The 25,912-nt window shown below is 41.1% G+C and overlaps 1 protein-coding gene across 4 annotated transcripts in view; it reads left to right on the top strand.

The window, feature by feature from the left end:
* Window positions 1-25,912, top strand: part of LOC102151430 (uncharacterized protein C3orf20 homolog) — a 98,062-nt gene that overhangs the window by 57,304 nt on the left and 14,846 nt on the right. For all 4 annotated transcript variants that reach the window (XM_038558688.1, XM_038558685.1, XM_038558686.1 and 1 more), the window contains 4 exons: window positions 3,269-3,494; window positions 11,605-11,896; window positions 17,717-17,833; window positions 23,278-23,539. In XM_038558688.1, coding sequence (XP_038414616.1) covers window positions 3,269-3,494; window positions 11,605-11,896; window positions 17,717-17,833; window positions 23,278-23,539 — 897 coding nt within the window. The remainder of the gene's footprint in view (window positions 1-3,268; window positions 3,495-11,604; window positions 11,897-17,716; window positions 17,834-23,277; window positions 23,540-25,912) is intronic.

Below are 25,912 nucleotides of genomic sequence, written 5' to 3'. Positions count from 1 at the left end.
TTACCCTTCAACCACCATGGTTCAGTCTCTGCATCAAAACCTCAGTCCTTGCTAATGCCTTTTGTTCATTTGCCGTGTTGAGAAGAAACCTATGTACTCCATTAGAATGTGCTATTGCAATGTCAGCTCACAGCTCATGTTTGATTATAGAGCCCATCAGTTTCAGGTCATGGCTGATTCTCATATTCACAGTTTCTATAAAGTCTCCACACACACTGAATTAGTCAATATTGAACCAGAGCTCCTAGGAGAAATGCAGGGTGAAGTTCCTCTGAGCCTCTGGTCACAGTATTTTTGTCAACCTATAAATACATAACTTTATTTTATGTGTTTCTGTCTGAAGACATCTTTTTTAATTTTTTTATTATTTTTTAATAAAATAATTTTTTATTGGTGTTCAATTTACCAACATACAGAATAACACCCAGTGCTCATCCCGTCAAGTGTCCCCCTCAGTGCCTGTCACCCATTCACCCCCACCCCCTGCCCTCCTCCCCTTCCACCACCCCTAGTTCGTTTCCCAGAGTTAGGAGTCTTTATGTTCTGTCTCCCTTACTGATATTTCCCACACATTTCTTCTCCCTTCCCTTCTATTCCCTTTCACTATTGTTTATATTCCCCAAATGAATGAGAACATACACTGTTTGTCCTTCGCTGATTGACTTACTTCACTCAGCATAATACCTTCCAGTTCCATCCACGTTGAAGCAAATGGTGGGTATTTGTCGTTTCTAATGGCTGAGTAATATTCCATTGTATACATAAACCACATCTTCTTTATCCATTCATCTTTCTTTTTTTTTTTTATCCATTCATCTTTCGATGGACACCTAGGCTCCTTCCACAGTTTGGCTATTGTGGACATTGCTGCTATAAACATCGGGGTGCAGGTGTCCCGGCGTTTCATTGCATCTGAATCTTTGTCATCAAGACAGTGTGGTACTGGCACAAAAGCAGACACATAGATCAATGGAACAGAATAGAGAACCCAGAAGTGGACCCTGAACTTTATGGTCAACTAATATTCGATAAAGGAGGAAAGACTATCCATTGGAAGAAAGACAGTCTCTTCAATAAATGGTGCTGGGAAAATTGGACATCCACATGCAGAAGAATGAAACTAGACCATTCTCTTACACCATACACAAAGATAAACTCAAAATGGATGAAAGATCTAAATGTGAGACAAGATTCCATCAAAATCCTAGAGGAGAACACAGGCAACACCCTTTTTGAACTCGGCCACAGTAACTTCTTGCAAGATACATCCACGAAGACAAAAGAAACAAAAGCAAAAATGAACTATTGGGACTTCATCAAGATAAGAAGCTTTTGCACAGCAAAGGATACAGTCAACAAAACTAAAAGACAACCTACAGAATGGGAGAAGATATTTGCAAATGACGTATCAGATAAAGGGCTAGTTTCCAAGATCTATAAAGAACTTCTTAAACTCAACACCAAAGAAACAAACCAATCATGAAATGGGCAAAAGACATGAACAGAAATCTCACAGAGGAAGACATAGACATGGCCAACATGCACATGAGAAAATGCTCTGCATCACTTGCCATCAGGGAAATACAAATCAAAACCACAATGAGATACCACCTCACACCAGTGAGAATGGGGAAAATTAACAAGGCAGGAAACGACAAATGTTGGAGAGGATGCAGAGAAAAGGGAACCCTCTTACACTGTTGGTGGGAATGTGAACTGGTGCAGCCACTCTGGAAAACTGTGTGGAGGTTCCTCAGAGTTAAAAATAGACCTGCCCTATGACCCAGCAATTGCACTGTTGGGGATTTACCCCAAAGATTCAGATGCAATGAAGACATCTTTTTTTATATATATTGTTAACACATTAACATTGAACTGATGGCCAATAGCACTATAACTCATGCTTGAACTAAGCCTATTTAACACCTGTATTTTCTCTGTACGGACCTTCACAGCCTTCTTGCACTTTGGGATGCTAGACAGCACTTCAGCACTACACTTGAAGTCCATTTTATTTTATTTTATTTAACATTTTTTATTTTTTACTTATTTATGATAGTCACACACAGAGAGAGAGAGAGAGAGAGAGAGAGAGGCAGAGACATAGGCAGAGGGAGAAGCAGGCTCCATGCACCAGGAGCCTGACGTGGGATTCGATCCCGGGTCTCCAGGATCGCGCCCTGGGCCAAAGGCAGGCGCCAAACCGCTGTGCCACCCAGGGGTCCCTTGAAGTCCATTTTAAACAGCAAAATCACCAACAAACAGCACAAAGATGCAAAAATTTTGGCACTGAATAGACCACGTTAAGGACACTTGCATATAGCATGAGAGTGGAAGCAAGAAGACAGAGCATCTCCTTGTTCAACCTCAACTGGGAAAATGCAAGTTGCCACTTAAATTTTTCATAGCTCCACACATCTACAAGTGACCATGGAAGTGCTGCAGATATTGACTTAGGGTTACAAATAAACTGTAGTGAATAGGCAAATTCACAAGAACAGAATCTGCAAATAATCTCCAAAAAAGCAAGCTTCTCCACTTGAGGAAGTAATTTGCTACTCATTATGGCATACTGTAGAGTATTCCAAAGGATTTGCCACAGATGTTTTTACACAAGAACTAAGAAATGGAAATCCTTAGTCCTCCAGGCAGTGACTAAGTAGGGGTGATTGAATCCCTAGGATAGTTGATTCCACCTGCAAGCAGCCTAGTGTGCCATACCAATACATCATATTTTCTTTTTTTATATCAGATTTTCTATGATAAGAATCTGTATGTATAGGGGTTGACAGTTTACAGTTTCTATGTGATTGAAGAAAAAAAAAAGGCTAGGAAGCATTGATCTGTTGCATGGTCAAAGCACAGTCTTCAGAGTTAAACAGACCGGTTCAAAGCCTGGTTCTGCCTCGTTCTAGCTGAGTGATCATGGACTTGTCTGTGATATCATGAAAATAAGAGTACTCACCTCAGGAGGGCACTTACTTCAGTTGGATAATTCATTTAAAGTGTTTGGCACATTACCTGGCATAAGATAAGCACAGACAATCAAACTCCCATGGATTAGATTTGTTGATAACCTAGAAATTTTCCATATAGATGCTATGTATCCTCCAGGCAACCAAGAATTGCACTTAAAATAAGGAGAACCAATAGAAAGGCACTTCTGAAAATCCAGATTAGTGCAGCCAACTTAACCCATACGGCTCAATCTATAGATACCATGGTCCACCAAAGGTTTTCAGTGATGAATATTCTGTTTACATTTCAGGAATAGAATCCCTACACATAGGCAAAATGCCCAACGTTCCAAAAAAAGTGATCAGGAAACAAAAAGTCTCATCAGCAAGATTTCCTCTGCAACAAAGTGCAGAGGGAAAAGATGAGAATAAGGAGTATCCTCGATACCGGAATACCTTCCTAAAACTGAAAGGTGTCTTTAATCCTGTGCCTCTCTTTCACATCCAGAAGACCCCAGTCAGAGATCAGTCCTTCAGGTACCAGCCTCATTTGTCTTAATAATTCCTAGTACAGTTTATATTTGAAAGAGCTTCAGACGGATGTCTCATCCAGTTCTCCTCCAAATGCTGAGCAAGACGTGTGACGTTGCTTCACACAAGACTTCTTTTTTTTTTAGCTTTTTTATTTTATTTTTTTTTTAATTTTTTTATTTATTTATGATAGTCACGAGAGAGAGAGAGAGGCAGAGACATAGGCAGAGGGAGAAGCAGGCTCCATGCACCGGGAGCCTGATGTGGGATTCGATCCCGGGTCTCCAGGATCGCGCCCTGGGCCAAAGGCAGGCGCCAAACCGCTGCGCCACCCAGGGATCCCCACACAAGACTTCTAAGTAGGGTGGGCTAAGGTGTTGCCACTTATGTGCTACCAATGAAATATTTTTCCTAAAAGTGGGACAAATTTATATGCCTAGATTCAAGCATGTGAATTCTCCCCACCCTGCTTCCTAAGAGGAATTCGAATCAAGAATCAGGAATCAGATTTAGTTTGTTTTCATCTCTTTGGCGAGCACATATTTGAAACCTGACCATATGTTTGGGCTGAAGTACTCCTGACTCTGGTAACAGTAAGTGAGGGCCAGGAGTTATGCTTCCCTTGCCTTCTCCCACAGTTCTCCTGAGAAAAAAGTGCCCTTGTTTTCTTTACCAGCATAAAAAGCCAAGTTCTCTATGCATTTGTATCTCTGAGACAAGTTACCAAACAGAGATGCTTCCCACCTCAAGTGGAAAAGGCCCAGATGTCACCTCCATCCAGGTCTGGGTGGCAGAGGGTAGTGTAGTGGGTATCCAAGGGGTAGGTTGTCTCTACACTGGAATCTACACAGGGTGGCAGCCTTAGGAAGCTGCAAAAGAAGCTTTGCCCCCTCTCACCACTAGTACTACAGGCCAGTTGGGCAGACATCTGCTAAGACCCCTAGGAACAGAGAATCTCTAAAGCTCCCAATCCTAATACTGCTTCAGCAACATTATTGAAAACAGTAAATTTAAACAAAAGTGGCAAATGCCATAAAGGAAATGTTTCTTGTATTTAAAGCATAGGCAGGGGTGCCTAAGTGGTTCAGTTTTTAAGTGTCTGCCTTTGGCTCAGGTCATAGTCCTGGGATCCAGCCTCACATCCCGAGCAGGAAGCCTGCTTTTCTCTGTCTCCCTCTGCCCCTTCCCCTGCTCATGCTCTGTCTCTCTCTCTCTCTCTAAAATAAATAAACAAAATCTTTTAAAAAAGAATAAAGCATTGGCAGCAGACTTTATAAATGCCACTAAACAAGCAGTCCTATCAGATACCTGGTCACAAAATGAATTCATTCAACCAAAAACTGTCATTGCTGCCTACAGGCATGTGGGCAATCAGTTAGCAATACAAAGACTTGGTCCCTGTCCTCTGAAGACTTCAAAGTATTCATGTATACCATTAATCAATGGAAACTAAGAAAGAAAGCAGAGAGATAGAATGCTGAAGGAATTTTATGGAAGGAGAGATTTTTTTTAGAAAGGATTTTTTCCAGGAGCCTTTGAATAGGGTCTGGAATGACTGGGAGAACTGGGATATGCAAGTAGGGAGAGATGATACCCCAGGGGGCAAGATGTGTAATAAGGATGGTGATGGTACTAATAACGTCAAGGATGGTTAACATCTATTGAATGTTCCCTATACACTCAGTACCATGCAAAACACTGTACTTGCAGGATTTAATTTAATCCTCATGACACAACTCAGGAGTACAATTATAATTAATCCCATGCTGCCCTCTCCACCCCACAAAGACACAGCTAGTGAGCAGAGCAGGGATTTAAGCAAAGGCATATAGAGGGGACAGTGCAGGCAAATTGGAGGAATGCTGAGCAGTTGGGTTTTGCTGGTGCTTAGGATATGGAAGATAGGATAAGCAGGATTGGGGCCAGATCATGGGTCCAAGTAGCAAAATTAATCAAATCCTTTAAAATTCATAGTGATGCAGCAAGCAAACACTGTGTAAGGTAGGCCTAAGACATTTATTCAGACTTTTAAATTTCCTGTGAGAAGTGAAAACCCAGTCATTTCACATTTGTATAATTATCTAATAATAATGTAGAATTATCTTTATGGCTTGGTTATATGTTGCAATGACATCTGAAGAGATTGATATTAATTCAATCAGGGCTCCATTTATTTCTATAAAAACTTAATGGAAAATTTTATTTTATTTTTAATGGAAACTTTTAAATCTGCAATTGTACTCTAAATCTTGAAATAAGCATAAAGGCTTAAGCACCAAGCATGAGAAAATCCTCTTAAGTGCAACACTTCTCCATATGATTTCCATGCTCTAGTTCAATTTCTAGCTAAATCTTGTACATGGAGGACAGGCTGGCTGACACCTGACAGAGGGAAAACAGCATAACATCCTGATAACACACTAGCAGAGGATATTAGCTATGATATTTCAGCAATCACGTCCCTCTCTAAGCCTCTGTTTCTCTATCCATAGAATGGGGATAATAATACCTACTTCACAAGACTATGAAAGAATTAAATAGGATGAAGCATATCAAGTTTTTAGCACTGTCTACCACATCCCATAATGCCCCTAAGTAAGGCAGTTAGTATAAGCCAGCCTGTTAGTGAGAGTAACATGCTATTCTATTGCATAAGAAATTGAGATGGACTCTATATCCATCTATATATTAAGAGTCTTGGTAATTCCCTTTGCTTTTAAAAAAGTTTATTTCTGTTTTGCCTAGCCCACCGACCTAATTCTTAAAGGACTGAACAGATTTATTTCTAGCACATGGTCTATGGGCCCTCAATATGGTAACTTTGCTTTCCATTCATTCCAGTAAGGCAGCACCTTCTATCATGATACACATTGGAAGTTAAAATTGCCAATGCAACCCTTAAAATGCAAGTGTATTGAATAAAGCTGAGAAGAGCAGTACACATACAAAAAATATATCCATCTAAATGTTTTAAATGCATGTATTTATACAGTTTAAGTTTTCAATGCAGAGGTTAATGCACAGGAAAATGCTGGTAGTGTAATAATGTTTGGATGTCCTAAAATGCTGAAAGAAATGAACAAGTGTACAAACACACTAAGGTATAGCTGTAGGTCAGCCAATAAACCTATAAAGTCCCCATGTAGTCACATTCTAGTTCCAATTTCTCCTATTAAGCACAAGCAAGGTGCCATATTCTGTGCAGTGTTTCATAGTCATTATTGGTGGGGCTGAATTACAGGTGTAAGTTGAAATATCCCTTCGTCTACAGATCCATCCATCCTACCAGGAAGTATGCAACTTGCTTCAAAGAGTAAGAATAGAATTTTAAGAGCCCAGGTTCATCTCAGAAAATGTGAGTGGAATAGTGTCTGTGCAGCATAATACAGTATTTTGACAGAATGCTGCTAAAGCTATAGCAGTCTATAAATAAATGCGGTTTTCAGCTCCAGAACTTACTTCAAGCCCTGTCTATATAAGTGCCATTTGACAAAAGAAGTAAAATCAGTGTGAGGTCTATGGTGACAATTCATAAGTGTGTAGTATTAATGCATCCTTTCTCCCACCTTTTTTTTTTTTTTTTTTTTTTTTGAGAAAGAGAAGGAAAGGGAAAGAGCCCTGCATAGGGCTCCAGGCTGAGCACCCAGTCTGCTTGGGATTCTCTCTTTTCCCTTTTTAGATTTGCCCTATTATTTTAATTTTGTCTAGATGGAATCCATATTTTGACTATTGATTTTGTGGATTGTCTTTGTTAGAATTAGCTTTCTTGGTATGTTTTGGAATTTTGGATTATAGGCTCATTTGAGTGGAAAGTTTTTCCTCTCTCTTTCTGTGATGTAGTGTGTCTCTGTGTATTGAGTGTGCACTGAGTATGTTAAGTGTGTGTGTCTGTTTACCTCTCCCTGCCTAGTGTGTTTTCAGTTGCCACCACCCAGAACCCTGAGGCTTACTTTCAGAATCACGTCCAGTAATGATGGGGTGGGTGTCCTGCCCCAAGAATATTCGGAATACTGCAGACCAAGTCTCCAGGCAGGCAAGCAGCTTAATTTAGTCCTGGTTGTTAGGCACAGTAGTTGATAGACTGGAATTACTCAGGGATGCTCAGAATGCCTCTTCAGAAGCCCTGATGTTGGTATGCTCTGTATTTACCTGTGATAGGTTTCTGTAGACAAGGGTGGGGACGAAAGAGTAAGTGGCCATGGGAAAAGAAGGTGTTACTGGGGCTGGGACTTTTAGCAGCCTGTTCTTTACAGGATAGAGATCAGAACCTTAATTCCAAACACGTCTGATTTATTCGATGGTAACTCCCTGCATCTTGCTCTCAGAGCTCTCTGCTACTGTCTTGCCACTGGCAAAGGTGGTATTGTTATGTCTCTTGTTACTCTTTACCATTCGTATTGTGGACCAGATCATACGTGCTAAAAGTTGGAGTTTTTTAAAATTATGTGCTCTTTAGGGTATAAGATTGCTAACTCTAGAAATAGCATTAGTGCATTTGAAGAGGAAAAATAAAGTGGAAGGATTTGCTGTACAAGACTTTAAGACCTTTTATTTATTTTTAAATTTTTAAAAAGATTTTGTTTATTTATTCATGAGAGATAGAGAGGCAAAGACATAGGCAGAAGGAGAAGCAGGCTCCCTGCATGGAGCCTGATGCGAGACTTGATCCTGGAACTCTGGGATCACGCCCGGAGCCAATGGCAGACGCTCAACAGCTGAGCCACCCAGGCATCCCTATTTATTTATTTTTAAAGTTTTTATTTATTCATTCATGAGAGACACAGAGAGAGGCAGAGACATAGGCAGAGAAAGAAACAGGCTCCCTTTAATGAACCTGATATGGGACCTGAGCCAAAGGCAGATGCCTAACCACTGAGCCACCCAGGCATCCCAAGACCTTATAGGAAGTAATAGTAACTAAGATAGTGTGGTATTGGGATCCCTGGGTGGCGCAGCGGTTTAGCGCCTGCCTTTGGCCCGGGGCGTGATCCTGGAGACCCGAAATCGAATCCCACGTCGGGCTCCCAGTGCATGGAGCCTGCTTCTCCCTCTGCCTGTGTCTCTGCCCCTCTCTCTCTCTCTCTCTCTCTCTCTCTCTCTCTCTGTGACTATCATAAATAAATAAAAATTAAAAAAAAAAGATAGTGTGGTATTGGCACAGGCTAGTTAGACCAATGGAATAGAATAGAAAGCCCCAATCAGACCCAGACAATATGGAAATTTGATACACAACAGAAATAGCAATACAAACCAGTGTGGAAATCTATGGTGGTGGGACAACTGGTTATCTATCTACCTACCTATCTTAGATTTCTACTTCCCATCATAAGTTGCCAGTAAATTAAAGAGCTGAATATAAAAATCCAAATAATAAAATATTTAGAAGAAAACATAAGGAGAATATTTTTATTGTCTTGAGGTAGAAAATAAATTCGTAAATCAAACACACACAAAAAACAAACATAAGGGAGAGAGTTGATAAGTTTACATTAAAATAAAAATCTTATATGCAAAAGAAGGAAATATACAAAAATCTCATTGCAACAGTTTGCAATAGTTAAAAATAGGAAACTACCAGAGCCCTGGGTGGGCGGGGCAAAACTCACAGTTTTGGCTCAGGTCATGATCTCATGGGTGGTGGGATGGAGGCCTGCGTTGGGCCCTGCACTCAGCAGAGAGTCTGCTTAGGATTCTCTCTCTCCCTCTCCTCTTACCCCTGTCACCACTCATGCTCACTCCCTTTCTTTCTAAAATAAGTAAATAAATCTTAAAAAAAGAAAAAGAAAACTACCTAAATTTCCATAACCAAGAGTTTGTAGGAATTTTTTTTGTTGTGGACAACTACCTTTGTTTTTTTGCCCATCCAGCATGTGAACCCACTTTCCATGTCTGGGGGCTCCTCTACTTGCCAAGGCAGCATGCGCTGCCACTATAGATGACAAAAATGTCAGATTCAGTCCCCTCTGAAACTAGGGCCCAGGCACATGACCCACATGCCACCAGTCCTATGAGCCTGCCCCAGATTTTCATGCAGCTGCAGGGGTTGCCCAGACCCCGTAGGCAGGGAGGGCTGTCAGTTCCACATGGCTCCAAGAGGCTGTGGCGGCTGTGGTTCTCAAGGCAGTGTTCCAGGTCAGCACAGCCTGCAGGGCAAGCTCCAGAGTCCGCTCCAGTAGCTGTGGCTGTGACATCCCTAGTGGACAAGTTTTACAGCACGATTTGGGACACTTTCCCTGTCAGTGGACTTTCCCTGTCAGTGGACTCTGCAAGCCTGAGTCTTCCACCTTTCCAAATATTTTCTGAGTTCTTTAATACATTTCTTTGGTTTTGTTTGTTTGCTTAAATTAGCCAGTTTGTTTCTCTTGCCCTCAGCTAAAAACCTTAACCCTGATAGATTATGAATTATGACATATTTTTGTGTAACATACATGAGAATAGCATACATCAAAATCAGGGTAAAAGTTGGGTGAAATCAGGAGGAGTCCTTGGGGCTATAAGTTGTATCTGAAATTATACTAATGAAAAAAAATATATATAGCAAGTGTAGTAAAATACTAAAATTTGATAAAGCTGGGTGGTGTGTACAAAGCATTTTTTCCTTCTTATTCTTCTCTCTTTAATAGAAAACCACATGCACACACTGACACACACATATAAACTTTTACTATAATGAATACAGAACTACTCAGAATCTGAAGGTTTAGAACAACAGTATTCTACTGAAATTATTTGCCTCTCTTTCCAAAAAAGAAGATCCATTACTGAGTTGGCCTGTATCTAAATTCACTAATAAACATTATAACAAGAAAGGGAGAAAAAAAGATGTTGCAAATGGGTCTAGTAGAGCATGAAAGTGAGAACTGAAATAACATATTTACATGTGTGGGTTTTATTACAAGGAAATATATAATCATCATTTCTCAGAAATGTGCTCCTACGAAGGGGAGGCACCAAGACATTTTGAAAAGCACAACTTCAACAAACATAACTGGGCATTTATCACATTTACTAAGTTCCTCAGGTTCAGCATAAAGGAAATGAAGCCAATAATGAATATTCTAATGATAATAAAAAATACTCTCCTGGCTATCCAGTAATGCTAGTTTTAAGTTAATTAAAATATCCTATATAACAAATTTCAGCATCATATAAATATTCTTTAAGTGTAATTAAAATTCACAAAGTTTGGTTTTATAAGCCTCATAACCGCCCTAGACGTTTTGTGGAAACATGAACTTATCCCTACATTACAGATGTTAATACTGCGGCATAAAGAAGTCAGAAGATTTACATCATGTTGAGAGTTAGTGGATAGAAGACAGATCCAAATTTAGCTTTCTGATTTCCATTCTGGCTATTGGGTTACATGGTTTATCCAGTTTATTACTAGACATAAGTCGGCTCAAAAGTATGCTACAGGTGTTTCACCTCCAGTCAGTGAGAGAGCAGCATTGTAATAGAAAAAGATACACATGGGTTCAAGTTCTAGCTCTGTCATTTACTACCTGTGTCTTTAGTCATATTATTGAATTTCCCAAGCCTTGGTTTTCCCCATTTGTGAGACAGAATAAAGTGAGTATCTTACAAACCAGCCTCAATGCATTCTTCTTGCATTTGTTAAACTGCAATTAACACGCTAAGCCTCATTCTTACTGGCCAATTGTTTGCAATCATTTGGTTTAATTAAGTCCTTTGAACACATAGCTTATGTTTGTTTCAGAGCCATAGGTGCTCATGTAACCGAAAAGGTTTACATTTAACTCCCTTGGTGTGTTGACAAGTATTTTAGCATGTTGGCACATAAAGTTCTGTCCAGAATTAAATTTAAATGCTTTACCAAAGTAGCCACTTTGGTTCCTTTTAAGGTGATATTTTGTCTGTCCTTTTAGTTCTCTCTCTTTTTTTAAGATTTATTTACTTATTTGAGAAAGAGAGCACATGCATGCATGCATGCACAAGCAGACTCCTGGCTGAGCACAGAGCCTGATATGGAGCTCAATCCCAGGACCCCAAGATCTGAGCCAAAATTAAGAGTCAGATGCTTAATTGACTGAGCCATCCAGGGTCCCCTGTCCTTACAGTTTTTAAACGTGATTTCTAACCATTATATTTCTAGGCTTCCTCCTCCTTCAATTGAGAGCAAGGATGCATGGTTTTCTTCCCAGTTGCTTTGTCCTGTGGTCCTCAGGAGGACATTGTGTGGGAAGGAAGGGGGCCAATGTAGCACTTACAGCATCCCTGAAGTGACAGACCTGGAGTATGATCACCTTATAAGCAACCAGCTGTCCTCCATGGATCAGGTCATTATAGTCCATGTGTTCTCAGCTAATGAAACGGACAAGACTATAATAGAAATGGCCAAAGTGTATAGGAAACTGAACAGATTCAAAAGCATGCCTTGCATTCAGGTGAGTGTCATGTGTATTAAGACAAACCGTGAATAATGTTACATCTTAATACATTTCCTCAGCCACACAAAGGGAGGAATTTCTCCCCTGCTTTTTAAATTGTGGTATGACCTTCAGCCAATAAACCACCTGCCTCCCACCCCTGGTAACCACTTTTCTGACTTCCTTCACCATAAATTAGTTTTGTCTGTTTTGATTTTCATATGCATGGAATTACAGTGTATGCATTTTGAAATACACAGTATGTTTTTATGCTTATTTTGCCAGAGAATAGGAATGGTAAATACCAGGCATGCCAGCATCCTCCTATCCTGCATCCCTGACAGACATTGCTAATCCTGCATTCTTTTCAACCAAGCCTAGAGTGGGCCTTAAACTCTTTTTCCTAACTGCACAGCCCATAGCCACTACCCAGCTGATCTGAGTCGTAATTCCTTTTTTTTTTTTTTTTTTTTAAGATTTTATTTATTTATTCATGAGAGAGAGAGAGAGAGGCAGAGACACAGGCAGAGGGAGAAGCAGGCTCCATGCAGGGAGCCTGTTGTGGGACTCGATCCTGGGAATCCAGGATCACACCTGGGCCAAAGGCAGGCGCTCAACTGCTAAGCCACCCAGGCGTCCCATGAGTCGTAACTCATAAAGGCTTTTCCACATGATAGCCTTTACCCTCAACACATCTAATGAGTATTCTCTGAGTCTTGTGGATTCTATCCATCACTGTGACATTTTTTCCTATTCGTGCCTTTTTTCCGATCCCACTGCTTCTGCTTATTTCAGGCCTTCATCACCTCCCGTCTGATTCTCTCCAGTGGCTTCTCTGACGAGTTTTCCTGCTTCTGGTCTTGGCACCTCTGATATTTGCTATACATTGCTGGGTGTTCTTTTTAACATGTGGACACGACTGCATCATTCTTCTGCTTACGGGAGATTGCTTACTAAAGATTCTCATGAGACTCTTCTCAGGACTTCCCTTCGGGCCAAGTCCACATTCCTTAGTGTGACATTGAGGACCACTTCCCAGTGGGGCTCTTCCCACCCTGACTGTTCAGTCCCCTGTCCCAACCCCAGTGATAGCCACAGGGGATATACTAAAGAACCTTTGCCGAGTCCAGATTTTGTTCCCCATTAGGTGGAAGCTGAGGGCTTGGGCCATGTTGCCCCTTGCAGAGCTGCTTCCACTGAGTGGCTTTTTAAGATGTTTTGCCTTAAATAGCCCTGAGCTTCTTTTGAAGGATGTTATATTATATTCTCCAGGCCTACTGTCCCCTATATGAAGGCTGATGTGAAAATTCTCTTTCTGAATGAGAAGCTTTACTTCCCATGAGGATCCAGTATGTTTCCTCTTCCCCGGTAATGAGATTTTTGGTGCCCAACTGGGTTACTCTTTTCACTTTGCCTGAAAGTACAAAGTTTCAAACTGAATTATGACAATAGAGTAAAAACTTATGGACCACTTATCTGAAATCCATTTCTTCTTTTGGATCCAGAGCTTCTGTTGATGCTGAAATTTTCTCATTGTATTTTTTTTTAATTTGTAATTTTCTCTTATACTATTCTTACTTCCTATAAACCACCTCCAGTTTTTGTTAAAAAGGCAGAATATAAACAAATTTAAAATTTAAGTTTTGGTGAAGGAAATATTATTTCGTCTAGCAGAATTGATAGGGAGCTTGCAGCAAAGCGACATGTCATTTTGTAACTCTGAAGGGTGAAGAGAGAGGTTGCAGGTATAATTGGCTGGGTACCCCATGGTACCCAAGATTCTTTTTTAGACTATAAAAATGAAGAGAATGTTCTCATATGAGAGACCCTAAAAGGAATACAAATAAGAATGGGGAAGATTGTAAAACATGTAAAATTCACTGAAGAACTCCAGTTTTCATCAAAAGGGTTGCCTAGTCAGACCAGGGTCTTGGCTCCCTCTTCATTCTCTTTCATTCCACCTAACCACCTAACCACCTAACCGTGAGGCCTGTGTGATGCTGAAATTGTTAAGCTTGGGCCACTTAGAAGGTAGATAGCAATGAGAATTCACCAGATACTCTGGTAGAAGCATGAAGAATGTAGACAAAGCTCCTAGAAGGTAGCCTGAGCCACAGAAGATATGGGGTGGGTTCGGAGAGCATGGAAAGTGCTGGTTCTGGAGCACTGGCAGCCCCACCCTTTCAGCTTGCTCTGAACCTAGATTCCTCTCCCCACTGCTGGAAACTTCTTGATGGCAGGACCCTGTCTTGCTTACCATTAGAACCCCAGTGCTCGTCCTGGGGCCTCGTACATGGTTAACATCCCCCTTTTTTTTAAATTTTTTTTTTATTTCTTATTTTTTTATGGTTAACATCTTAAATGTTATTTGTCAAGTGAATAAATGAACCAACAAATGAATGAATGTTTCTTTAGCCTGAAGGCCAGATATGAGGGTATATGGTCACTGCTGATTCTTTCCTGGTTTCAGGGGAGGTTCTCTAAGACTGTGGGCTTGTGGATGGAACTAAGTCTCCCCTGAAGAGACAGACAAGCTGAATGGATGAGAGAGCAGGACCATAGTCTGGAAGAGTTCAACTCCTCACTGGAAAGACAATAATGGGCATCAAATCCCAAGAGCTCTGATATACTTGGTGCAGACAGTACCTGTCATCTTCCCTCCCCCCACCATGCCTGGCATCTAATAGACACTCAGTAAATATTTGTGGAACTGATCTGAAATGGCAAAGTCAGAATAAGATCAAGAGAGCAAATATTTATTGAGTACTTACTGTGTTGCAGCTGCTATTTACCTGGAATATTATTTAATTCTCAAAAGGACGATAAATGGCTGGCTCTCTGCATGTGAGTCCATTGAGCACAGGTCAATAACTGAGACAAGACAGTTAAGTCACTTGTCCAAGGTTACCCAGTCAGGAAGTGGTGGGGCTGAGATTCACACCAGGCAGTCTCACTCCAGGACCCTAGCTTTTAAGCACCATGCTATGCCATGTAGCATTGTGGAGGAGGAAAAGCAGTGGCTAAGTGGAGGGCTCAGGGGGTGGTGGACAAGAGTGGAATCAAATGAGATGAATGGGGATCCCTGGGTGGCGCAGCGGTTTGGCGCCTGCCTTTGGCCCAGGGCGCGATCCTGGAGACCCGGGATCGAATCCCACGTCGGGCTCCCGGTGCATGGAGCCTGCTTCTCCTTCTGCCTATGTCTCTGCCTCTCTCTCTCTCTCTGTGTGTGACTATCATAAATAAATAAAAATTAAAAAAAAAAACAAATGAGATGAATGGATTGGGAGGAATGGCTCATATCCAGCACTTCAGAAATGTGTGCTTGGGCATGTGAAGGCAGAAGGCATGGAAGGAGCTTCATGTATATCCTCAGCAGGAATTGGCAGGCCAGTACAGCTCAGAAAAGGAGCCATGCCTGGCTGAACCCTTTTAACAATAAGGGAATAGGCCCCCAATATTAATAATATCTACTTGAGGATGAAGCTTTTTGATAGCAAATTTCTGTAAATTTATTTATTCAGATAACAGACATTCACTGAGCTCCTACAACATGCTGGGTAGTGTGGTAGGAACTTGAGACAGAAAAATGAATTAGACACCGATCTTGTCCTCAAGGAAAAGACAATCCAGAGAACTGTCATGACACACAAGATGGTGAAATGAGTGCTGGGCCAGAAGTATCAACAGAACATTTAGGCAAGAAGTGGCTTGCAGGACTAGTAATACTTGTAAGACTAGTAGGGATTAACTGGGTGAATATTTCCCACAAATTGCATTTTGGAAGGCATGTTGGAAAACTGCGTGTTAGAAGGCAAGAGGATAGTAAATTGCAGTCTGAATCTGGGAAATGGGAAATACATCAGTATGGGGGAGTGCAGTGCATTTTGAAGGAGCTAGAAGCAAAATAAAGTTAGCAGAAGCCTAACTATGAAGTTCAATAAAGAGTCTGAATTGTCCTTAAAAAGGAAGAGGAGTCATTAAAGGACTTTAAGCAGATAAGTGACATGAAAAGATTTTGTTTTTTAAAAGGATCATTTTGACAGAATGTTCCAGAAAAGATCGGAATGACAGAGAGACCTAGTATCACATTTACCCAGGTAAGAATTGGTCCAGCAGTGGCAATTGGAGTAGAAAAGAATGCTGAGTTTGAGTAGTAGTTAGAAGCGAGACTCTGTAAGATATGGTATGTTGAGGGAAGAATTTAAGATGTCTCCCAGCCTGGTGCCTGGGTGGCTCAGTCAGTTATGCGTTGCCTTCGCCTCAGGTCATGATCCAAGGGTTCTGGGATTGAGCTCTGCATTAGGTTCCCCGCTCAGTGGGAAGTCTCCTTCCTCTCCTTCTGCTCCTTCTCCTGCTCATGCTCTCTCTCATTCACTCTCTGTCAAATAAATAAATAAAATATTTTAAAAATATATATCCCAGCTTCTCATTTGCACAGTGAGAAGAAGGGCAGTACTATTTTTTGAGATGAGGAATTCAGAAGGATGAGGACAAGAAATGTCCGTTATCTATTACCATATAACATACCACCCCAAATTTACAATCCTAGAACAGCAATCATGTATTTGCTTATGACCTGCTCAGGACTTAGCAGGGATGACCTGACTGTGCTTCACACAGCATTGGCTGGGGTAGTTTGAGTACAGCTGAAGGATTCAAGAATAGCCTCATTCATATGGCTGGCAGGTAGTATTGCTGACATTTCGGAGCCAGGGGCCTCTGTTCCTCATGAGGGCCTTTCTAAAGGTTATTCCGTTTTCTTCACAACGTGGTGTCCATGTTTTGAGGAATGTTCTAAGAGTTGAAAATGGAATCTGGAGACCTCCTAAGGCCTGGCCTCAAAAGTTATGCAGTATAATACTCTTGGTCAAAGCCTATCACAGGGCCAGCCCAGATTCAAGGGTAGTGGCAGTAGACCTCCATCTCGATAGGTAGAATGGCAAAGAGCTTGTGGGCATCTTGAATCCACCATAAGAATCTTTGAAGAAGGGTGCCTGGCTGGCTCAGTCAGTACTCTTGATCTCCGGTCATGAGTTTAAGATCTCTGGGCAGAGATCTTACTTAACAACAACAACAAAAAAAAAAAAAAAAGAAGAGAAAGATGAAAAATTCATATTGGGCATGTTGAGTTGGAGGTACCTGAGTGTCATCAAAATGGATACATGGAGGGGAACCTGGGTGGCTCAGCGGTTAATCGTCTGCCTTCAGCTCAGGCTCCTTGCTGAGGAGCCTGCTTCTCCCTCTGCCTGTGTCTTTGCCTCTCTCTCTCTGTCTCTCATGAATAAATAAATAAAATCTTTTTAAAAATGTACATAGAAAAGTAGGCAATTCAAGCCACAAGTCTGGTACTCAGAGGAGAGCACCAGCTTTGGAAGACATTTGGTAGACATTTGGTAGACATCATTTTTCCTTTTTGCGAGGGAGCAAATAGGCTCAGCCCAGGTGGCTCAGCAATTTAGCGCCAGCTTCAGCCTAAGGCCTGATCCTGGAGACCTGGGATTGAGTCCCACATTGGGCTCCCTGCATGGAGCCTGCTTCTCCCTCTGCCTGTGTCTCTGCCTCTCTCTCTGTGTGTCTCTCATGAATAAATAAATAAAATCTTTAAAATAAATAAATAAAGTCTTTAAAAAAAAAAGAGGTCAAGAAATAGAAGAAACATGAAAATGTCCGCTGGCTTTGGCAACACAGAGGTCTTTGATAAGTATATGAAGAAGGCGTTCCTAATGGATTGGTAGGAATAGAGTCTAGAATTTTTGGTTCAAAGATGCAACACTGCTGAATGGAGCAAGGGATTTGTTACCCGGGATTTAATGTCTTTACAACTTTTTGCTTTTTTAGAGTTGTTCAGATCCCTTTCGAATGCTCAAATACAACATCACCTCTGCATGTAAATTTACTGGCGGCAGTTGTCCACTTCTGGTTCAAAGGCACAATGTCATTCCAGGAATATTTTTGGTATGTGCTTTGAGATACATGAATGCTTTAATCAACCTACTATGTTGTATATGTAAATGATGTTGTGGATGATGCTTGCATGACTTAGAGATTATTTATAGGGTGAACAAGAGAAAGGAGAGAATGAAGAAACAGGTAAGTTTGAATCACAACCTTCTGTGGTACCCCCTTGACTATGGGTGTTTTTATACGGGCAGGTTATAGCTGTGGATATTCTTCTAACTGTTGGATTATCATTACAATGGCTCTAGTGAAGTTAAAAATTGAATACTGTTAACACTGAGGTGATCAAATCATTGGCCTTATAAGTTAATATGGGATTATAAATGCTAAAATTTAATTCTTGCATTTAAAAAGCTTATAAACCTAATTGAGGAGATAGGATACATAATACCCATATATATTTTTAAAGATTTATTTATTTATTCAGAGAGAGAGAGAGAGAGAGAGAGAGAGAGAGAGGCAGAGACACAGGAGAGGGAGAAGCAGGCTCCATGCAGGGAGCCCGACGTGGGACTCCCAGGTCTCCAGGACCATACCCTGGGCTGCAGGCAGCGCTAAACCACTGCGCCACCAGGGCTGCCCCATAATAGCCATATTTTAAGACTCAATAGAATAACATCTGTGATTGAGACAGCCTGGTATGGTAGAGAGAGCATGAACTTTGAAAATCGGCAGACCTTGGTTCTACTATTTGCTTGCTGTGTGACCTTGGGCAAATTACTAAGCCTTTCTGAGCCTATTTGCTCCCTTGCAAAAAGGGAAAATGATAACCAATTTATAAAATTGTAAAAATTCAGTGAGATCATGGGCATGAAGTGCTCGTTTCAATTCCTGGCACATGGTGGATAAGTATTGAATGTTAATTCCCTTCCACCAATTTTTCAATTCAGCAAATGTATATCGAATGTCTGCTCTGTGCCAAGTACAATATTGGTTCTGAGGATGCAAAAAAAAAAAAAAAAAAAAAAAAAGAGCCACAGTCCCTTCTGCCACGGAACAACTAGTTCAAGGGTAGAGGGGTGCAGTCTGTGGCTTCCTGAGAGGTATGAGATGTGAGCTGAATGCAGAAGTGGTTTTCATACAGAGAGGTAAAAAGGAGAGGGAAGTTCCAGGGAGAAGCGATGTTATTATTATGGGTAAAAAAGGTAAAGGCTGGGAGCACAAGGAATCTGGAGACCTGGCTTTGCTGTTTGTTCATTAGTTTGAGACAGAGAGAGAGAGAGAGAGAGCAGGCTTGGTGACCGGGGACCAGCAGGCGGAATGGGGGCAGAGGAAGGAGCAGAGAGAGAATCTCAAGCAGGTGTCATGCCCTGCGTGGAGCCTGAGGCAGGGCTCGATCTTACAACTCTGAGATCAAGACCTGAGTCAAAATCAAGAGTCTGAATCTGATGCTTAACTCACCTCACCACCCAAGTGCCCCTAGAAACCTGATTTTTAGTCCTGGCCCTTCCTTTATAACCAACTGTATGCGTTTGGGCTGATCTCATCTGGAGGCGGAGAGGACTGGATTAGGTCAGGGGCTCTTACCACTGGCTCCTGCCTTAGCTTCATGAATAAATGATTTCTGAGCCTCATCCTAAAACAGGTAAATCTTAATTCCTGCAGATGAGATTCAGCATTAGCTTTACATCAACTTCATTATGAAACATTTTACATACAATACACTCACTTTATTGTACAGTTTCAAAAACTTTTGACAAATGTGCATACTCTTGTAACTGCTTGTGCAATCAAATGTTGCCACCACCCCCAGAAAGTTCCCTTCAGTTCTTTCCCTCAGACTTTGTCCCCAGGCAATCACTGATTTGCTTTCTGCTGCTATAGATTAGGTTTGTCTTTTCTAGAATTCATCTAAAAGAATTCATAAAATAAGCATTCTTTTATCTGGGATATTTGAGATTTCAGTGTTTTTTAAAAACTTCCCTGGAGGGCCCCTGGGTGGCTCAGTCCACTGAGTGTCCAACTCTTGGCTTTGGCTCAGGTCATGATCTCAGTTATGAGATCAAGCCCCACATACCGCTCTGCGCTAGCATGGAGTCTGCTAAAGTTTCTCTCTGTCCCTCCCCATGCTCGCTCACTCATTCTCTCTCTCTCTCTCTCAAATAAATAAACCTTTTTTAAAAATAAAAAATAAATAAAAGCTTCCCTGGATAATTTTAATGAGGAGCAATGACTGGATGATCTCTCAGGGTCCTTCTAGCTAAAAAAAATCATGGTCTCATCTGCTAGTCTAGAGATAGACATTGCATTTTAGGAATAATGAGTGACTGTTGTCATTGTAATAATTATGATAATACTAACACTAATTGAACTTTTACAACGTGCCCAGGCACTTTGCTGTTATTCATTGTATATTCCTACCTAAATCCACATAGCAGGGATTAACCTCAGAGGGGGTAGGTGCTAATATTATCCCTGACAACAGAGATGGAAACTAAAGCTTAGGGAAATTAAGTAACCCATCCAAGGCCAAAGAGCTACCTAGCAAGTGGTGGGGTGAGGATTCAAACTCAGATTTCCCTCCAATAAACAAGAGACTTTACTTTTTTTTATATCTTTTTTTAAAATTTTTATTTATTTATGATAGTCACAGAGAGAGCGAGAGAGAGGCAGAGACTTTACTTTTAATCAAGATGCTACAAAAGCTCCTACGAGGTGAAGTCTGAGCTCCCACTACTTCAGGAGTGTAAAGTGATACCAGATGAATGCTTTCAGTTTGTTGATGAGTTCCAGCTGGGGAGAAGAAATTAATTTAAGGGTACATTTAGCAAGAAAGGCTTCAGGCAAAGAGCCTCTCACCTTAATATGAAAACTAAGCCGATTTGTTGCAAATGTCAAATGACAGTTCAGACTAAAGAGACTTCAGGGCACCTGGGTGGCACAGTCAGTTAAGCATCTGACTCTTTTTAAAGATTTATTTATTTATGAGAGACAGAGCGGCAGAGACACAGGCTCCATGCAGGGAGCCCAACATGGGACTTGATCCTGGGTCTCCAGGATCACACCCTAGGCCGAAGGTGGCGCTAAACTGCTGAGCCACCCGGGCTGCCCAGCAGCTGACTCTTGATTTCAGCTCAGGTCGTGGTTTTGGCTCAGGTTGTGGTCTTGGGATCATGAATTTGAGCCCCTCATTGGGTTCTGGGGTCCGTGCTCAGTAGAGAGTCTGCTTGAGACTCTGTCTCTTTCCCTCTGCCAATCCCCCACCCCACTCGCACACTTGCAGTGCATGCTCTCTCTCTCTCTCTCTCTTTCCCTCTCTCTCTCTCTAAAATAATAATCTTAAAAAGACCAGAGAGACTTAGGGGAAATGAGATGGGGCAGAGGCTGCATCCTGCATGTCTTTTGAGATATATACAAAACTGAGATAGCAAGAATAGTTCATCTACTGATATCACTCTAGTAAATAACCTCAAGTTTCAATCCACATATACACACAAAAAAAATCTATTTTTAGTTTTCAAAATACACATCCACTGTCACTATGAACAATGAACAATAAGTCTTATTCTCTGGTAGGGAAATCTTCTCACAGTACCTGGCAGGTGATCAGATACCTCCCTGCTTCTGCAAGTTCATTTGATCCTGTGAGTCTTGGCAGACTTGCTTGGTTGGTTATAGTCTATGCTTCCTATAAATTTACTGGTGGTTTAAAAAAAAAAAAAAAAAAAAGCATGGGCACAATGAAAATGTGTGTCTTCCTTAAGTTGCCCTCATCCGTGACGCCCAAATCCAAGTCTTGTCATGAGATCCTCCCAGTTCCTTGTAAGAGAATAGCGAGATCACCTAAGGCTGGCTGCCCAGCCAAGAGCAAGGCATAGCCTCAGCCCGCTGAGCCGTCTGTCCACTGGGTGACAGTGTTGATCCATCTGGTTTAAATGTGCTTTGTCTCTGGGCCAGAAAACTCCGGGAAAGATTGCAGCCAGATGGCTTTCTGAGGGCCTTGGAGAATAGCTCTGACTTTCTTCTCAGAGTGTGGCAGAGTCAGTCTGCTGTCTTCATTTTTCAAGGGAAAATGTGAGGTGTAGAATTGTTCCTGTTACCACATCGGGCTGGGTTTCTGTGGGCAAAGTGGCATAGAGGGCGGATCTGATTGTCCATAAGAAGTTAACATGTGTTTTCTTCATACTGTAACGAAGGCAAAAAGCCTCCAAATAACATTGTGAAAACTCATTTCAGCTCTTTATCCAGATGCTGTGGGATGGATTCATTCTTTACCCAAGGTGCTCACTCTTACACACATGTGCTAGCATATGGGATGTGCATTACCCAGGCTCTGAAGAGGGACAAGACTGTCCGTGGAGTATCATTTCCAACTTGCCAGGGCACAGTTTTACATGGTTCCATCTGTTTTGACGTGATCCCTGTCTTCAGGAGGAGAAATAGAGAAGCAGAACAAATACTGTAGTACAATTCGATGTGATCAGGAGAAAGGATAGTTATATAATGCAAGAGGATGGGAAGGAAGGATGGAACCATCCATATTCCCACTTTAAAGGACAAAACAAAATGAGTTGAGTGTTTGCTTCAAGATGCTAAGAGGGTTGGTTTCAGCAATTTTTTGTTCTCTACCTCTTCCCCCTCCCTGAGATGGAAAGGACGATGATTTAAAATATTGGGACTCTTCAGTGAGCAAAAAAGTCATGTTAATGTGATACTGTGCTCCAAACCCTTTTAAAATCAGTTTGAAAAACTAAAATAGATTTATCAATTTAAGAAATTACACCACAGGGGCAGCCTGGGTGGCTCAGCGGTTTAAGTGCCTGCCTTTGGCCCAGGGTGTGATCCTGGAGTCCCAGGATCGAGTCCCATGTCAGACTCCCTGCATGGAGCCTGCTCCTCCCTCTGCCTGTGTCTCTGTCTCTCTTTCTCTGTCATGAATAAATAAATAAAATCTTTTTTTTTTTTTAAAGAAATTACATCACAGAAGTTTTTTTTAGCACTAAAGGGTTGTTGTTGTTTTCTCCTTTGCTTTATTTGATATTGTTTGGTCTGATCTATTTGTGCTGATAAGTTAGCACTTATATTTCATTACACTTAACAAAAGCTTTGGGTTTCTTTTTTTTTTTTTTTGATATTTAAAAATATTCTAAAACTGCAGTCATATTTTCTTAGGGAGTTCTGCCGGAGTTCTGAGACCTTCAAGTGTGGGTTAGAAATCCAAACAGGTTGTCTGACTGCAAGAAGATTAGGCTCTCACTCTCTAGGGCTCACACCGACATTGAGCCACACAGAACAAAGGGCCATAGAAGCCAGAATATGACGCTCTTGAGCTGTAAGCGACTTCCCTTGTCTCTGCTCTTTGGACATTTAGAGGCCTTGTGGCCTTATCTATCACACCTAGACAGCAATGGGCCTACTTAGGACAAGTTGTAAGCACTATGATATTCTCTTCATGTGCATATTAAGGACATTTTATCTGTGTTTTGCTATTCTCTACCCAGCAGGGGCCTACTGGTTCATCCAGCAGAAAGAATAAAAGGATTTATGAGAGGTGGCTCCCAGCAGGGGAGGTTGAGGACTTTCTGGGACTCACCAGAGCAGAATGGATTTTCTTGGGAAGCAAAGCCAACCTGCAGAGTGTCCCAGCATGTCTCTCTGCTTCACCAGCAAGACACAATGGAAATAGAGAATGGGTTAGAGGCGTGTGCACCTGCAGGCTCCAGGAACACCTCCTCTGTTTATCTCTGCAGACATGTGCACAAGGTGCATTCTTCCTCCAATTTCTTCTACTTTCTTCATTCTCTAATGAAGGTCTTTGGAGGCTTATGTGGTTGCTCTGTGAAAAGCCAGCACCATCGATAGTTTGAGAGGAGGGCTCTAGTAGCAAAACCCAATTTTTTTAAAATGTAAAAGCCTAAAGGAGAAGATAAAAATCATCCATGCTTCTGCTACCCAGAAATAAATACCATTAATGGTTCAATGTATATCTTTCCAGTGTCTACACACACACACACACACACACACACACACACACACGCTCCAAACTGGGGTCTTAAGGTACATATAACAATATATTATAATAATTTCCCTAAATCATTAAGTATTATTTCTATATTCTTTTACAGCAGCATCATTTATGTTGGCTGAATAATATTCCAATATAAGCCTGTACCATGATTTATTATTTAATATCTCTCTTGTTGCTGAATACTAAATTATTTTAAAGAAGAAAATTTAAAAAATAGAGCTGTCTCACAACAACATAGATGGAACTAGAGAGTATAATGCTCAGTGAAATAAGTCAGAGAGACAAATACCATATGATCTCCCTCATACATGGAACTCAAGAAACAAAACAAACGAGCAAAGGGGGAAAAGTAGTGAGAGAGACATTAGAGCTGTCTAATGTGGGAAGGCAGACCTTTGCAAAGCAGTGAGCTCACGTTTTCAGAGGCTAGAGTATAATTTTTGAAGGGACAACTCAGAAGAAATTGCTACCTTGAGTGGGTGCCTTCTTTCTATTCTCTGGTCCCATTTCTCTTGGCAATTATTTTCCTGCCCAGGATTTACCCTCTTTCACTGTTCTTCAGTTTTGCCTTACTCTTAGGATCCTGGCTGTCTCCTCCCTACTCCTTAGCACCAGAATCAGGAATCACTGATTTTGTGTCTCTGTCCTTACCATAGGACTTTGGAGCCAAAGAGGGGAGTCCCTTTCCTGGGCAAAATGACCAGGTATGCTCTAGGCCCAATCACCTTGTCTGTTTAATAGTCAAAGAACTTGGCATCACATCATAGAAAAAAATATACTAGGCCTTTAATGTTCTTTAAAAATGGGATACTATTTAAGATGGGCACAAGAAAGAATTGGCCAAAGAAAATATATCTTTCAAGTGGATGCCCTCTATGTACAGTACCATCAGTATGTGTACATAAAGAGTGAAAATAATTCTGTCGTTAGTTATAAAGTTTAGCGACATTGTATCCATTTCTTGAGATCTTGATTCTGACTTTGATCACATGAGGGGTAGGACCCCACTCTTCTTAATTTTATTGTATCCTTTACAGAGGTTACAAAGTCAGTGTTTGTAAGGCCAATTTGTGATGAAAGAGTACATTTAATATTTAGAATCCAAGAATCCAAAGGACATCCCTAACTGTTTCCAAAAGGCAGTAGATAGCTTTCATTTTCTGTTTGGGAGCCCACTGTATAATCTGTATAAGTAAAACGAAGCCAGTGATTTAACTTCAGACAAAAAAAAATTTGTTGGATGTATTTCAGCAACTCTTATTATCAATCAGAGGGAATAAGCCACATTGTCCGAGGAATGATGTGTTTATAGAAAATTATAAACACAATTCTAAATGCCTCTAATAAAACACTGAATGGCAGAGCTTCAAACTGAAACAGCTGACAGACCGATGGCTGTGTGGTGACACGCTGATTTGCCCCTTCCTCAGCTTCTCCCAAGCTGGCTGTGATTGCTTCCTTGCACCCAGCCACCGGCTCTCTGTTTAGGGCAGACCGCCTAGCTTTTAGGAAAAAAAGGCCTTCAGATCAAAGTCTTTGTTGGATATTAAATTTCTTTAATGAGCCCCTTCCTTCCTAATAGTTTATGGTATTCCCCTTAGACATTGGATTGGACTCAAATTTAGTACAAATGACTAATGGTAACTTTTAATAAGTAATGTTTTCATTTATAAACCGTTCTGTATATCTCATTTGATTGAATTCTTATAACAATTCTGTGAAGTTGGCATACCAAAGGTCATTTTATCTCTTCCTGACTAGGGAAGCTGAGTTTAAGTGGTGGAGTGGCTTATCCAATATCACACAGCTCATCAACCCTGTGGTTGGGTTGGCAGCTTCCAATCCGATAATCTTTCTATTGCACATGAAAAGATAAAGAGAGGAGGTGTAAATTGATGCAGCTGCTGTGGGAAACAGTATGGTGGTTTCTCAAAAAAATTAAACATAGAATAATTGGAAGCAGGGACTTCAACAGATATTTGTTTCAGGGGAGCATTATTCACAATAGCCAAAATGTGAAAAATCCCAAACAACCATTGATGGATGAAAAGATAAACCAAATGTGGTATACGCATGCAGTGAAATGTTCTACCTTAAAAAAAAAAAAA

The sequence above is a fragment of the Canis lupus genome, chromosome 15, assembly GCF_011100685.1.
Source record: "Canis lupus familiaris isolate Mischka breed German Shepherd chromosome 15, alternate assembly UU_Cfam_GSD_1.0, whole genome shotgun sequence".
Taxonomy (NCBI): domain Eukaryota; kingdom Metazoa; phylum Chordata; class Mammalia; order Carnivora; family Canidae; genus Canis; species Canis lupus.
The sequence above is the reverse complement of the archived record's forward strand: the minus strand, read 5'-3'. Positions and strand labels throughout refer to the sequence as shown.